Below are 15,959 nucleotides of genomic sequence, written 5' to 3'. Positions count from 1 at the left end.
ATGCTCCCTCCCCTTCTAAATTGATGTTTTCCCTTATGCATGTACTCTGTCAGTCACTTGTTATATGATTTGCTGATTTATGAATCCCAAACCCCCATATTCCCCTATGTGTTTTTGTTCTCTAGCTAGTTTATGGGCATCCCAGCATCATCTATTGCTGTGTATGTCCAAACCTGACCCCTCTTAGGGTCATATGCTTCATGCGATGTATTCCAAAACTGACCCCTTTTGTGCAATTACTGATTCTGTGTAGTTTGAATTTTACTACTACTGTTTTTCAAATCACTCTTACCCCTTACTATTCTCAACCCAGTTTTAAATAAATCTCTGTTTCTGCACTTCTACTATACTCTTAGAACCTAGGTTCTGCCCCTCTTGTGTGAGCCTTGCCTTAGGACCTATAAGCTCCCTCTGAACTTGGACACATAAGGGCTGGCCCTTCTACACTGCACCCATCTCTATCTGGTTATGCAAACTTGGGTGTAAGCACTTACCGGGGTCCCTTGAGATCCTTAGGGAACTTTGACACACATAGGTCTGAGAAAGGCTTTGAAACAAGTGGTACTTGAGGTGGTTTATTCCATAACTCAGAAAGGAAGTCAAGAATCAGGCTTTCTATGGTTGTAACTTCCATTTTGCACTTTTCTAATGTAATTCAGTATTTGGTATGTAATAATTTGTAACAAATATTGGGGTTGGCTAGTGAAGAAGGGATGTGTAATTATGCATATTTAGCTATTAGAAGGGTAGAGAACATGCCTATAAGATCTGTTTCTTTAAATTCTACATGTTTTAATTCTACATTTAGATAACATGCCTATAGGAGCTGTTTTAAATTCTGCATGTTTTATTACCATACTTAGACACCATGCATATAGGAGCTAAATGGCTATAATCAGACATTATGTTCATAAGGTTAAAATCAGTATCTTTCATAGAAATCATGCCTATAGGAATTTCAAGTAAATCCTGCCTGCTTCGTTTCAAGTTCAACTAGATATCATGTCTATAGGATTAAAAAAATCAGCAATAATAGAGATCATGCCTATAGGATCTGAAACCAGTCTAGTTTAAAATCAGTTGACTCGTACTGTTCTGAATCAATCTTAACAACCTACTCCTTTTATTAATACGATTTAGAAAGCATGCCTATAGGATTCCAAATCGCTCATTTAAAACTGTCACTGCTTTGCTACACTCCTAATCAGTAATAGACATCGTGTTTATAGGATCTCACCAAACACACTTAGGCAAGCCTTAAGTGATAACAACAAAACTGAATCCGCCTTTGTTAATTAGTAACTGCTACAACCAGCAGGCAGGCCTGATTCGGACTTCTTATCTGAGTTATGTAATAAACTAGTCTGCTTCAACAACTAAAACTCCCATGTCTTAGTATTTTAAACTCTGATCCTAAATGTGTTTGAGTCGTGCTTTATGTGCTTTACTTGAGGAGGTATATGTGAGCCTCTTAGTTGCTTACATGTTTCCCCTAATATGCAGTCCTAGGTGTTTTGAATGTCGCCTTAGTCTTTTTACCTTTAAAACCTAAGAGTCAGTCTAAAATCCTCCCTCTTATAGGAATAGTAGTCCTAAATTCCTTCGGGACCGATAAGAATGGGACGGGTGATAGCATACAATAGAGGTCGAGAACAATCCACTAGTGTGGTCCCAACCAGATAGTTTTTGTGAATTTGTGCAATTAGCAAGTAAACAAATAAAGACTCAAGTAATAGGGGATTTAAGTTTAAATACACAAGTGCAAACAATTATTGAAAGGTAGGGCTTTGGAAAAGAGTTATAAGCTAGACATACTTGTAAAAAATAAAAGGGGGGTCCTAGGTTTGTTTGTAATATGGATCGCCTCAATGCAATACCCGGTATGACACTCCTCAAAAGAGGGGATACACGTGTTATTAGCACACCGGTTATCATATCCATATCTACCCTTTCCACCCCGTGAAGGTATTAAAGCGCGGATTGGTCTCGACCTCTATTGCATGCTACTACCCATCACGTTCCTGTCAGTCCCGAAGGAATTTAGGACTACTATTCCTATAAGAGGAAGGGTTTAGGCTAACCCTTAGTTTTAAAGGTAAAAAGGCTAAGGCGACGTACAAAAACACGTAGGACTGCATCTTGAGGGGGGAACATATAAACAATTAGAAGGCTCATGTATACCTCCAAAAATAATGCATATAAATAGCATGACTTAAACACAGTTAAGGTCTGAATTTTTAAAAAAAAAATTAAAGCATAGTTTGAATCAGAACCATATTCATTATAAAACTCAGAAAAGAAGTCTAAATCAGGCCTGCCTGCTGGTTGTAGCAGTTGGTAATTAAACAAAGGCAGATTCCAATTTTATTCGAGTAATTACCTAAGGCTTGCTTAGGCATAGTAGTGATGTCCTATGGGCATGATATCTATATTGATTAGGAATGTAGTAGAGCAATGATTAATTTTAGACGGACAACTTGAGATCCTATAGACATGCTTTCTAATGGTATTTATTTAAGGCAGTGTTTGAAGACTTATTAAAGAAGCAGCAGATTAATTAACTAATCCAATTTAGAATAAACATCATGAACTAAACGGCTTCTCCAACTACACTGGTTTTAAGTTATATAGGCATGATTTCTATTATAGCTATTTAGATCCTATAGGCATGGTATCTAAGTATTAAAAGCTGACTTTGGACTTATAGGCATGATTTCTAGGGAGACGAATGTGAATACATGCTGTAATGAAAACTGAACTTCAATTACTTTACACCCTATAAGCATGATATCTAATTATAAAGCTTACTTTAACCCTATAGGCATGATCTATATTATTAAAGCCATTTAGATCCTATAGATATGGTTCTATTTGTGTGAAAGTAAAACATGCAAAATTTATTTTAAACCAGAGTAGATCCTATAGGCATGTTATCTAACAGGCCATATTTGAATCAAAATAGACTCTATAGGCGTGTTATCTACCCAATTTACCCACAATATACGGCTACCCACCCTTTTTCACTAATCACCCCGACATTGTTTACAAATTATTACATACCAAATTATTGAATTACAAAACAAATGCAGAAATAAGAAATTACAACCAAAGGAAGACCGATCTTGACCTCCTCTCTGAGTTATTTAATGAACCACTTCAATGCCAATATTTCAAAGTCTTTCTCATACCTGGATGTGTCAAAGTTCCCTAAGGACCTCAAGGGATCCCGGGTAGTGATCACACCCAGATTTGCATAACCAGACAGAATGAGTGCAGTGTGGAAAGGCTAGCCCTTATGTGTCCAAGTTCAAAGGGAGCTCAAGGGTCCCAAGGCAAGGTTCACACAAGATGGGCAGAACCTAGATTCTAAGAATATAGTGGAAGTGCAGAACACATGTTGAAAGAGATTTATTTAAAAAGCTGGACTGATAGTCCATTTTGAAAGCAATTAGTAACAGAGGTGATTCAAATCAATTGCAGTAGTAAAACTCACAACTACACAGAATCAGTAGTCATACAAATGGGGTCAAGGGATTTTGGGGATACATTGTCTGAATGAACATGACCCCAAGAAGGGTCTGGTTTGGTCATGCACAGCAATAGCTGATGCTGGTATGGTCACAAACCAGCCAAAAGAACACAAATACATGGAGGGGATATAGGGGTTTGGGATTCATAAAACAGCAAGTACACAACAAGTGACTGATAGAGCACACACATATGGGAGCATTAATCTAAGGGGGAAGGGAGCATATTACATCATGCTAATAATGTAACTTGACTGCAGAAATATAAGCAGAAGTAGGAAAGAGTGAAAGAAACTGAAGCAACTAAAGAAACATGTTGTTTTTAAGGCTTTAAAAATTAACTAGGACATACCAGTAGAGAAGCAAAGTGCAGAAAGGAAAAGTAAGAAGGATTCCATAGTCTAGCCTTGGCTTTTAGCCAGCTAGACAAAGCAGTAGCACAAGTAGTAGTAGAGAAAGAGAGAGTTTTGAGTGTAGCTGTATGTTCTGAACTCAAATTGTTCGTGTGTTTAAAGAAGAGAGGATATGATATTTATAGTTTTTAAAACGAGTAAAGAATAAGGTAAAAAGTAAGGTTTTAATACAGACATGGAAACAATCACAATCAGAATCAATCAATACAAGTACTTCCCTTTAATCAGGGAATTACTACTCAAACAAATACTAACAGGGTCAAATAAAGGAAAGAAATCAGTTTGGGACAAATTGATCCTTGCCATATAAAGGGCAGTAAAAGTATGAAGTAAATAATTGAGTCTAAGTACAAAATATGCTTAATTTTGGGAAAGGATTCATCAAGGTAAAACATCACATTAATTAAGGAAGGGAATCAATCAATTTTAAAAAAATAAGTAAAAATTAGGGTTTATAAGAGAACCCTTTGCAATCAGTCGTAATATTGAGGAAATCAAGAATAATCAAGAAAGAATCATAACTCTGTACTTCAGCATATAAATAGAACAAACAAAAATATCAGACATGCAAGGCCAAACGTATTGGAAAAAGAAACAATTGGATACATACAAATATGCAGTGGTAACAAAAGTAAGCTAGGGCTCAGTAGTCAACCAAGTCAAATAGTCAGGGCTCACACTTAGAGCCAAAGTGAAGAAATCAGTCCAACAGGTAAAGAGAATCAGAAAGAAGTAAAGATCTCACAGTAACAAGTGAGGAAAACCTTTTAAGAAATTAGGGTTTCCACAATAGTAAGAACTCAGAATCAGATAAGCCAAACAGAAAAGAGGATTCAAACACGAAGAGCATAATCGAAACGAGTATACACACAGATAAACAAATGCATCTTCAGGACTCGGATAAAACCAAAACATTTAGGATTTTTAACACGAGGAACTAGATGGAAGAAAAATATAAGCAAAAGCCCTAGCTAGTGGGAAGGTATAACTAGCATACTGTTACAGTTTTACCTCGAGTAGGGACCTACAGTTATGTTTGACTCCTTTTACGAAGGGGTCCACACAAAGATACAGATTACACGATCTTTTCAGAAAACCTCCCAAACATAAGATTTGTTATGACAATGTTTACAGAGTGTATTACTGAATTGTTAATTGATTCTTATTTACATGAAAACTGACAAGATTGATTATTATTACCGAGTCTAAAAAAGGGCATTTATTTTTATGATATTTTCTAATTATTATACAAGCATGTTTTCCGACTTGTCCCCATTAAAAACAGTTGTGGTTAAGTGTTATTACGTATTCACTGAGCTAGCGGCTCACTTCCCGCTATTTTTTCCTTACAGAGACAACAGTTAACGTGAGTGAGCATTTCATTAAGTAGAGTATATGAGTTAATAGTTCCTGGTGAGCCTCGCACTTGTTCCTGTGAGCGAAGAGTTTATTTACTTCTTATTGTCTTTGCTTTTGTACTCTTATATCTCTCCATAGTCATTTTTATTAGTGTTATGGGTATTCATTCTTTTATATTGGATTAGTTATTAGTATTTCACTTTTTTTTTATTTTGTTTGAGATGGGTTTAGTATTATTATGTTGATAAAGTTTGTAATGTTGGTGAAAACTCATTTTTAGTTAGTTGATGAAGATTCTGACTGATTTATGTGAATATTGGTTGATTGTTATTTATTTATAAGTTAGGAAAACTTTTGGATAGTCCTAAAATAGGGTATACTCTGTCCGATTTTCCGTAAAATACCGATGAGGCTTACTTGGGGCACTTGCTTCTAAGCGCTGGTCATGATCCTAAATTGGATCGTGACATTAGGTAAACTCCCTTTTGATGAAGTACTTGCTAGATTTGGCAACCAAATAACCTCCAGATGTAGTTGCTGTCAAATGTCTAACAATGACTCTATTCAACATACCTTTGTGGAGGGAGAAGCGGTTAGCCATATTTGGAAATACATTGGTGCTCCTTTAGGAATCACTCACCACCAGTGACCGATCAACAGAATTATTAAAGAATGGTGGGACATTAATCCAAAAAATGCTACACACAAGCTTCTACTATAGATTGCTCCAGTGGTCATTTGCTGGGAACTTTGGAAAAGCTGGACAACTTATAAATATGGGGAGCAAAAAAAATTCTACAAAAGTATGATGAAATTCCAAATCATCTGACACATTCAAAGAGCCCTTCAAATTATCTATCCCATCTATAATGTAACAAGTACATGGCCCAGCATTTATAATATGATTAAAAAACTTCAACATACAGTGAATATCAAGCAAGTCATTTGGAATAAGCCTGTGGTAGAGATGATCAAACTCAATACATATGGAAGCTTTATCAAAAAAAAAAAAATGGGACTGCTGGCATCGGAGGTGTTGTCAGGGACAGTGATGGAGAACTCCCGATGGCATTTTCTTTCCCTGTGCACTGTAGCAGTAACAATCAAGCTGAAGCAATGACGGCCAACTTTGGCACTAAATGGTGCACTCAACATGGGTTAAGCATGATTCATATTTTTGGGTTCCATGGTTAGTGCCAATATTCTTCTCAACAGGGGAACCAACAACCTTAAATTAAAGAACAATATCATAGTCATGCTCTCAGAGACGCTACTGTACAGATTTCTCATTGCTTTGGAGAAGCAAATTAAGTGACGGATTTCCTCGCTAAATTAGCATCTTCTATCACTCTCTCCAATAGATGCCAAGAGAAACTAAGGGACTACTATTTCAACTAGATAGATGGAAACTCCTTCAATGAAAAGAAGATATGATAAATGTAATTTTTTTTGTAAGCTGATTGTATAGCACGGATTAATGAAAGGAGCCTAGGCTTTCCTTTCTTTCATCGGTTGTAGAGAACGTCCATGCCCCCTTCAATTTTGTACTTTTTGTTTATATATAGACATGGTAGGGTCTTGCCTAACCCCACACCAAAGGCTCTAGCCTGAAGGTGATGCCTTCAAATAAAAAAAAAAGTGTAAGAATATTTGAAAAATTTATTCATAGAGCGTCTTTTTGTCTTGTGCTCTAAATAAATGGATTTTCTATTAAACATTGTTTGCATGCACTTCTGCAGGAAGCAAAAACACATAATCCAGACGTGTCCAATGTAGATAAAAATGATTTTTCTGTCATGGCATTGACAATGTAGGTGTGTCTGATCGGTTGTAGGCTTACGTATATAAGAGGGCTAAGCGTATTATATGGTAATCTTTCTATAGTAATGAAAGTCATTATAGGTACTATTGAATTAGTTCACTCTAATGTAGGAGGCGTCTACCTTACTCTTTCATTATGGTGTTGTAATGATTGTATGCTAGATTCCATTTTTTCGGCTAAAAATTCACTTGTCTTATGTCGGTTATATTGCAGCTAACCATCTTCATGATATCTTTTCTTCTCTTGAATGTCTCACTTAAACTCATGCTCTATCTATTTACGAGCCTTCGCTATATAAATTTACACACTTATGTCATGTTCACATTAATTATCACAAAGTGTAACAAATACAATAATTTTTGTTCACACTACTTAGGTATGTGCCTCCGTCCCCATAGCTTTTCCTTTTCACACCGTCTCTCATTAATAGGTTGTATGTTAATAATTACACCCCTCACTTGTCAATTTAGAACATCAACTCCCGTTATAAAAGCAAGGCGAAAAAATTTAATTTCTGATCTCTTGTCTTGAGCTTTCTACATTTTAAAAAAAATACTAAAATAATGGTAGCATTAACTTTGAACAACTGGGAAAAGAGAAATTCAAAGATATGTTGATAAACATTATAACTTTATAAATATTTTAATGTAATAGTGACATCATCTTGCTTGGATCGAGTGGCTTATATGGCATAGATTCATCAAATTCACTAATCCCATATATTCTCTTATCTGCCAACTTAATTCCTCTGGACATGAAAAGATCGATCTACGTTATCCTTTCCGACATATAATATCAACAAAAGTTGTGTATTTGATTTTTCAAGGGACTGTTATTTTTACTCTGTTTTTTTTCCTTTTAGAGAGATGACTCAAGAGCTAAGAATCATTGATAATTACATCTAAACTATATTTCAATGATTAAGACCCACTCCATAATAGATTAAATTCTTCGTCTTGATTTCACATACACTGCAAGTCTGCAATATTATGCACATATAGCTACGAATTTTTAATTTCAGATATAAAATTCGTGGCTAGTACCAAATAATAGCTACATAAATTAAAATTTCGTTGCTATTTACAATTTTGTAAAACTTCTTAGCTACAAAACTTTTATTGGCAAAGTTATTTATCTTTTTCTGCTGTTATGGGGAAGTGCACGATTAGCCACTAAAATCACATGTATTTACTTTTAAGCTACTGTTTAAAATGTCTTTAGTTTTTAGCCACTGTTTTAATAAATTTTAACTGCCCGGATGAAAATACCCTTCTGCTCATGTCCTTAACTTTTGAACTTGGAACTCTAAGTTCAGGACTTTAGGACTACATGTCCTTAACTTTTGAACATGTCCTTAACTTTTGAACTTTGAACTCTAATTTTAGGACTTCAGAACTACATGTCCTTAACTTTTGAACATGTCCTTAACTTTTGAACTTGGAACTCTAAGTTGAGGACTTCACGACTACATGTCCTTAACTTTTGAACATGTTCTTAACTTTTGAACTTGGAACTCTAAGTTCAGGACTTCTGGACTACATGTCCTTAACTTTTGAACTTCGAACTCTAAGTTCAGGACTTCTGGACTACATGTCCTTAACTTTTGAACTTGGAACTCTAAGTTCAGGACTTCACGACTACATGTCCTTAACTTTTGAACTTGGAATTCTAAGTTTAGGACTTCAAGACTACATGTCATTAACTTTTGAACTTAACTTCAGGACTTCAGGATTACATGTCCTAAACTTTTTAACTTGTAATTGTAAGTTCATGACCAAGTGTCCTTAACTTTTGAGCTTGTTTGTCTAAGTTCAGGACCTATTGTCCTTAACTTTTGGGCTTCTTAGCCTAAGTTGAGGACCTATTGTCCTTAACTTTTGAGCTTGTTAGTCTAACTTTAGGACTTCAAAACCTATTGTCCTTAACTTTTGAACTTGTAACTGTAAGTTCGGGACCTACTGTCCTTAACTTTTGAGCTTGTTAGTCTAAGTTTAGGACCAAGTGTCCTTAACTTTTGAAATTCCGATAACCTCCCTACTTCGACAACCCTCCTCCATTTTTTCAGACAACTTGTAGCTCCCACTCTCTCTTCTTCACACTCACCCTTTTAAGCTACATACCTATTTTTCCTCAATCTTTATCCTAACAAGAAAAGTCCTAAAGATCAAACATAACAGTAGCAACGTTTTCTTCTTGAGAAAGTAAGACAACAGTAGCAACGTTTTCTTCGGAGGAATCTCATTTGGAGGCCAAATTTGTCTTACGCAAATCACATCCATGACAATGAAGATGATAGCAAACCCAAAAGTAAGGAAAATCCCACCGATCATAAAAACTTAGAAAGGGTAATACTGTCTTTTTATATTAATTTTAATAAACTAGTGGCTACTATTGCTAAGCATTAAAAATATTGGATAAAAAGTAAATACCACTTTAAAAAGTTGCTACCCCACATAATTTTTACTTGCTTTGTATCGTGGCAATAAATACCTGAATAGCTAGAAAGTATTTAGTAGCTACATATGCAGAATGTTATAGTGATATTTTAAATCACTGATAAAACCTTAATTCTAGTGACAAATATTAAGCCGCGTGTTCAAAGATCATTGATTGGATCATTATACCCTGATCTTTGATATAAATAAACAACTACTCTATCAATCATATTATATTGTACGTAGCTGGTTGAATGAGCAAAATCTGAATGAGTATAGGATAAAAAGAAATAAATTATTATTATTTTGGTTAACAACTTTATGTTTATATCTTAACCTTTTCGATTATTAAATTATTACGCCGAATAAAATGGAAATAAAACTTCAATATATAACATCTCTCCTGCCATAATTAGAACCCAAATGTAGGACAAAACAAAAAACATAATGTATATATATAGGACAAGACAAAAAATATATAGGAAAAACTCATCTAGCCATACGTGCATGTACATCCAAGTAAGTGTTCTGTTGAGGAGAATCACGATGAATAAGGGGTTCACTTGTATACCTATTTCGATTTTAAACACACACTCTCTCTCACACACACACAAAACTCTCTCTCACTCTCTTTCTCAATAAGCACATAATGTGAACTTACTTAAGAAAGTATTTGAACTTGAAGAAAATAAGTACTTGAAATGAAGATCAAGTTATGTCGACAAGTATGAACCCTTTAAGTCTTTAACTAGGTCTACTATGTATAGTACGCATTAACATTTAACATAAACATGGATCTCGGCATATTGGCAAAAGCTCACACCTAGGAGATAACTATTGGTTGCAATTCAAGATTAAGTTGTCGTTTTACGTAATATTTACAAAAAGGAAGTGGAGCTTGGAGCAACGTTAAATCATTTTCGTGCGACCTATAGATCACGGGTTCGAACCGTGAAATCATTCGTTGATACTTGCATGAGAATCGGCTGCCTAAATCATATCCCTTGGGATGCGGCCCTTTTCGGGGCCCTACGTGTAAACGCGGGATGCTTGGTGTATTGTCTTTCGATTTACAAAAAGGTGTAGCTGTTATATTTACTAAACGTTTAGCTGCTACAGGAATATAAATAAATCCATCATTGCCCCACCAAGATTGAAGTAGATGGAAACAAATGCTAGAGTTGATCATTTTCCCTTGGATTGACACACCCATAACGTTCGGCCATTACTCTAATTTATAGTATAAGATGGATGCATTGATCATGTGAGAGTATAGGAAAAGAGTTGACTAATATCACTTTCACTTTCCATGTACATAACAGGTACTGTTGCTGCATTCATTGCAGCAGCTTTACCCTTTCGTATGCCCAAAGAGACAAATAGAATCACAAAATCAGTATATATATGCAGATTCACAATTGACAATCGGAAATTAGAACTGTTAGAAGAGAAGCAGCAGTTGAGTAGTCACCATTTACAACAAGAATTAGACAATTCAGATATTTCACTGCAGACTGTTAACAGAATCCATCAATAATACTAACGGTCCATCCCACTTTTTACCAGAGTGAGTACGTACACACTCAAATAGTAAACTGCAGGTACTATTTTATGCAACATTTTATTGGAGTGTTGGATATTATGTCTAACATACTTCCTTACGTACGTGTGGGCTTGATTAGGAGCATACACAAACTCTTTTCATGAACTCGGTATTTTGATACGGACACACACACACACACACATATATATATATATATATATATATATATATATATATATAAGAACAGTAAAATTTCAATAAATATTAAATTCTAAACCTATAATTTCAAAAATACAATGTGTTCAGTCTAAGAATCGCAAAGGTTAAACTCATCAAGATTAAATCGTGGATCTACCTCTAGGTCTAATTCTTTTTCAGGTAAAAAACACAAGAAACTATTTTTCTTTTTGGGAGGCGGTGAGATATGAACCTAGGATCGATGTTATGCTAGCTCGAGTACCATATTGAATTATCTGATCATCTCATATAAAAACTTAAAACGTGATCTAGTACTTCATAGATCTTCTTTGGCAAGTACTAGTATGCATGGAGCTCATTCAAAATGACTTGACAGAGAATTAATAAGCAATTCAGATATTTCATTACTATTATACAGAATGTTAACAGAAACCATCAAGTAAATAACACTCCATTCATCAACTTTTTACAAGGTACACACTGATAACAGTTAAACTACAGGCACTATTCTATGCCGTACTTTTTTTTCTCAAAGAATTCTAATGGTACAAAAAGGGTAGCCCGGTGCATTAAACTCCCATTATGCGCAGGATCAGGGAAAGGGTCGGATCACAGTGGTCTATTGTACATAACCTTACCCTGTATTTCTCCAAGAGACTGTTTCCACAACTTGAACCGGTGACCTCTTAGTCACATAGCAACAACTTTACCAGTTACACCAGCCCTTCTAATGGTACAAAGAAAGAAAAAGAACAAAAAAAAACACAGTACTATTGCTCGTGGTCTTCTAATAAATATCTTAAATACTAGTATGCATGGAGCTCATGCAAATTAAAGTGTTGAGGCCAAAGAATTAACTTGAAAATGAATGACTTAAAGTGGAAGATGTTGTATTGGTCTGTTCCTTGAGGCCATTGGTTTCAGTTATAGGAAAAAGTGGTAGGGTTTTGAGGGGTTTATTGATACAACAAGGTAAAGTATTAGGACTAATGTTCATCATCAAAACCCAATCTTTTCCGTATGGTCTTATCATGCAATTTTCCATATTCTCAACTGGTCTTGAAATATCCATTGGATATAGGTAAGTCATTAATCGAGATGATGCATCTTTGATTCCACCCTATAATACAAAAAAAAAAAAAAAAAAAAAAAAATTGTTAAGAAAAGAAAGAAGAATCAGAGAAAAATAAGATCTAAAAACATAGCGTGAAAGCATCATATATAAAAATACCAACGTTCACATGCATATAATTTTATGTTTCATTGATGTAATACAACATTTGTTTCTTTCTCTTTCTTTTCACTTCTTTGTTTTCTTCCCTTTTTTGGGATAGAATGCTAGAGTCTTCTAAGTCAAAGAAATCTGAATTTGAGCATCTCATCCAAAACTTTAAGACTATCGAATGATCTTGAGCATTATACACCTCAACGAAAATATTTAAATAATCAACGAGACACAAGTATATTCTCTAACATCATCCTGCATGTGTATACATAATTGATCAATTCTAAGGTTCACACGTTAATCGAAGATAATTTCTTTCTTCTTTTTCTTCCATTTTTGTTGAACCATTGAAGAGTGAACTTGAAGTCAGCGGCGGAGGGAGAGTAGAACCTACGAGTTTGGCTAAACCTAGTAGCTTTGGTCCAAATAATGTATTTTCTTAAGAAATTCATTGAAAATATATACACTATTAATTTTAGAACCCATTAACTTACAAGATTTGGAATTCAGAACCCATAAGTTTCAAATTTTGGCTCACCTTTGCTTGAAGGTATGAAAGCTTGGATCTAATACCATATTAGAAAATTTATCCAACCAAAAATCTCAAGGCTATAAATAGAGTTACCTAGGATATATATATATATCATAAAACTTTTTCTAAAATTCTTAAATAATCAAACTGATTTACACAGTTTAACTTTTTCTACTTCTTTTTCTTTTTTTGGGGAGTGAGCAAGGCAAGCTTTCTAATTATGTTTCTTTGCTCCTCCATTTTCGGTCACTTTCAAAAGATGAAAAAGTACAATACCCAAACAAAAGATATAAGTTGACTAGCTTATGACATAGTTTCCTCATGCAGAATAAAACCAAAATATAACGGTAATAATAATAAAACTGAATATAGAGAAGATCATATAGTATTATTTTGTGTATGTCTCTACCTCTTGAGGAAGTCCAGGAGAGCTAATAGGACATATTTGGTTCACAACAGATGAAGAATTATGAGAGTAGTGATCAGTAGGGCAGTGAAAAAGATTGTTTGTGTTGGTGTTTGTGGTGGTTGTATTGTGCGCATCAACAGGATATTGAGAAAAAATTTGTTGTTGGTTCATTTGGGCAAGGAGTTTTTTCTTAAGCTTCTGTCTATCTCTAGCTTTGTGGTTTTGAAACCAATAAAACACATTTTTCCCTTCAATTTTTCCATAAGAAGACAAATGGGCAGTAATATTTTGTATTTGAGTAGCATTTGGATTTCTTAAACCTTTCCTATACATTTCTTCTAAGAACATAAGTTGTTCTGGGGTTGGACTCCACCTTGTTGGTCTTGTCAATTTTTCTCTTTTCAAAAAAGACATGTTTTTCTGTTTTTTCTTGGGCTTGAGACTGAAAAGGTTAAGGCTTAGATCAACTGATTAGACTGTTTAGAGAATGAGGGTTTCTCATAGGTATATATAGAGGAAAATGTGATAGAAGAATTGAATGAGGTAGTTTGGAATCATAATTACATTATTGAGACTGAATAAAATGTGCACCAATTACACAATAACAAGTTATTGTCATAAATTTCACCGTTGGTCCAGCACAGTTTTTCATAGGTACGTACTACCTAAAGATTAAAGGAAATACAGAGAGAATCACCACAAAAATGAAGTACCAAATAAAAAGTTAGGGTTTGACACATTTGACGCAAGAATATTAAAGGGATGATAAAGAATATGTTTCTGTCTTCGATGAGTAAAAAGGATATGGACTAAGTGGGCGTTTGGACATAAGAATCGTAAAATTTCGGAAAAGAAATTGGAAAAACAATTCAAGTGAAAATAGTATTTGAAATTAGAGTTGTCTTTGGACATGAATATAATTTTGGGCTGTTTTGGAGTTTTTGTGAGTGATAAAAACTGAAAATTTTCAAAATTAGCTTTTTGGAGTTTTTTCAAATTTTCGAAAAATTCCGAAATTCATCTTCAAGTGAAAAAAATTTCAAGAGAAAATGGTATTTGAAAATTAGAGTTGTGTTTGGACATGAATATAATTTGAGCTGTTTTTGAATTTTTATAGTGATCTGAAGTGAAAATTTTGAAAATTGTTTTTTTGGAGTTTTTCAAATTTTTGAAAAATTCCAAAACATCTTCAAGTGAAAATCGAAAATTTCATGGCCAGACGTTGATTTCGAGAAAAAAAAAGTAAAAAAAAAAATTTCAAAAAAAGGAATCTCTTTTAATGGCCCAACGGGCTCTAGGTATAAATGTTCAGAAAAGAATACTTTAAAATTAGACGAGATTCGCGTCAAAAAGATACTTTAAAGAGTTAAAGTGAATTTCACAGCACCTTGTAAAACTTTTATCTCAGAGGAAAATGAAATCATTCTCAAAATTAACAGAATATGAGAGTATATATTCAATTTTTATGTAAGTACACTGTGTTGATGTTTGGCAAAATGCCAAAGTCCCACATTGGTTGGGAGTTAAGTTTGGGGGGGATTTTTCCCCTATAAAAGAAGGCCTAATGTTTAGGATTGAAACACACCTCTCATTTGCCTTCTCATCTGTTTAAGGCATTTGTATCTTCTCTCTTTAGTATTATTTCACTTGTATTTTGGAGTGGAATAAAATATTTGGTTGTGTCCGAGGAGTAGGCAGAATTAGCCGAACCTCGTAAATTCTGGTGTTCCCTTTATTATTGCTTTATTGTCTTATTTATTATTTGGTGGCTGTCATAATTTTTGGTATAGTAGTTGTGACTTATTCACACTCTATACATTTGGCTTCCGCAACAATTGGTATCAGAGCCAAGGTACTGTCTAAGTATGCTCTGTGGTTGCAGCATAGTCTGATCTTCCACATCAGAAAAGATTTATCTTGGTAACTGAGTCAAGGTTCTGTCTGAGTATGCTCTGTGGTTGCAGCTTAGTCTGATCTTCCACACCAGAAAGGAAATAATCTTGATTTGTGTCGTCAGCTATTAAATAATATTTGTGTCAAAGATGGGAGACAATAAACAAGAAGAATCTACATCAAGTGTCAACAATACGTCATCATTGGCATCTTCGCTTATGACAAGAATTGTGTCAAATGCGAAATTTGCGGTCGAAATATTTGACGGGTCCGGACATTTTGGGATGTGGCAAGGCGAGGTTCTAGATGTCCTTTTTCAACAAGGGCTAGATCTGGCCATTGAAGAAAAGAAACCAGATGTTATTGGAGAAGAAGATTGGAGAATTATCAACCGTGTTGCTTGCGGTACCATTCGATCCTACCTTGCTAGAGAGCAGAAATATCCATACACAAAGGAAACTTCTGCAAGTAAATTATGGAAAGCACTGGAGGATAAATTTTTGAAGAAAAACAGTCAAAATAAATTGTACATGAAGAAGAGACTGTTTCACTTCACCTATGTTCCTGGTACCACGATGAATGAACATATCACCAGTTTCAATA

General features: G+C 34.6%; 1 protein-coding gene across 1 annotated transcript; it reads right to left on the bottom strand.

The window, feature by feature from the left end:
• Positions 1–11,677: 11,677 nt before the first annotated feature.
• Positions 11,678–13,926, bottom strand: LOC104228002 (WUSCHEL-related homeobox 3-like). The gene is made up of 2 exons (XM_009780386.2): positions 13,464–13,926; positions 11,678–12,417 (listed from the first exon to the last, which is right to left on the bottom strand). The coding sequence occupies exons 1-2, from the start codon at positions 13,875–13,877 to the stop codon at positions 12,151–12,153; spliced, it is 681 nt and encodes a 226-aa protein (XP_009778688.1). The 5' UTR covers positions 13,878–13,926; the 3' UTR covers positions 11,678–12,150.
• Between the last annotated feature and the right edge of the window lie 2,033 nt (positions 13,927–15,959).

Source organism: Nicotiana sylvestris, chromosome 11 (assembly GCF_000393655.2).
Source record: "Nicotiana sylvestris chromosome 11, ASM39365v2, whole genome shotgun sequence".
In the NCBI taxonomy this organism is placed as follows: Eukaryota; Viridiplantae; Streptophyta; class Magnoliopsida; order Solanales; family Solanaceae; genus Nicotiana; species Nicotiana sylvestris.
This window is presented reverse-complemented; position numbering and strand designations above follow the sequence as displayed.

What these genes read in the sequence shown, in the direction of transcription:
- LOC104228002 (XM_009780386.2), bottom strand. Translation starts at nt 13,877, where the DNA reads ATGTCTTTTTTGAAAAGAGAAAAATTGACAAGACCAACAAGGTGGAGT. An exon ending in CTCCTGGACTTCCTCAAGAG is followed by an intron (nt 12,418 to 13,463) that starts GTAGAGACATAC and finishes TTTGTATTATAG; the next exon opens with GGTGGAATCAAAGATGCATC.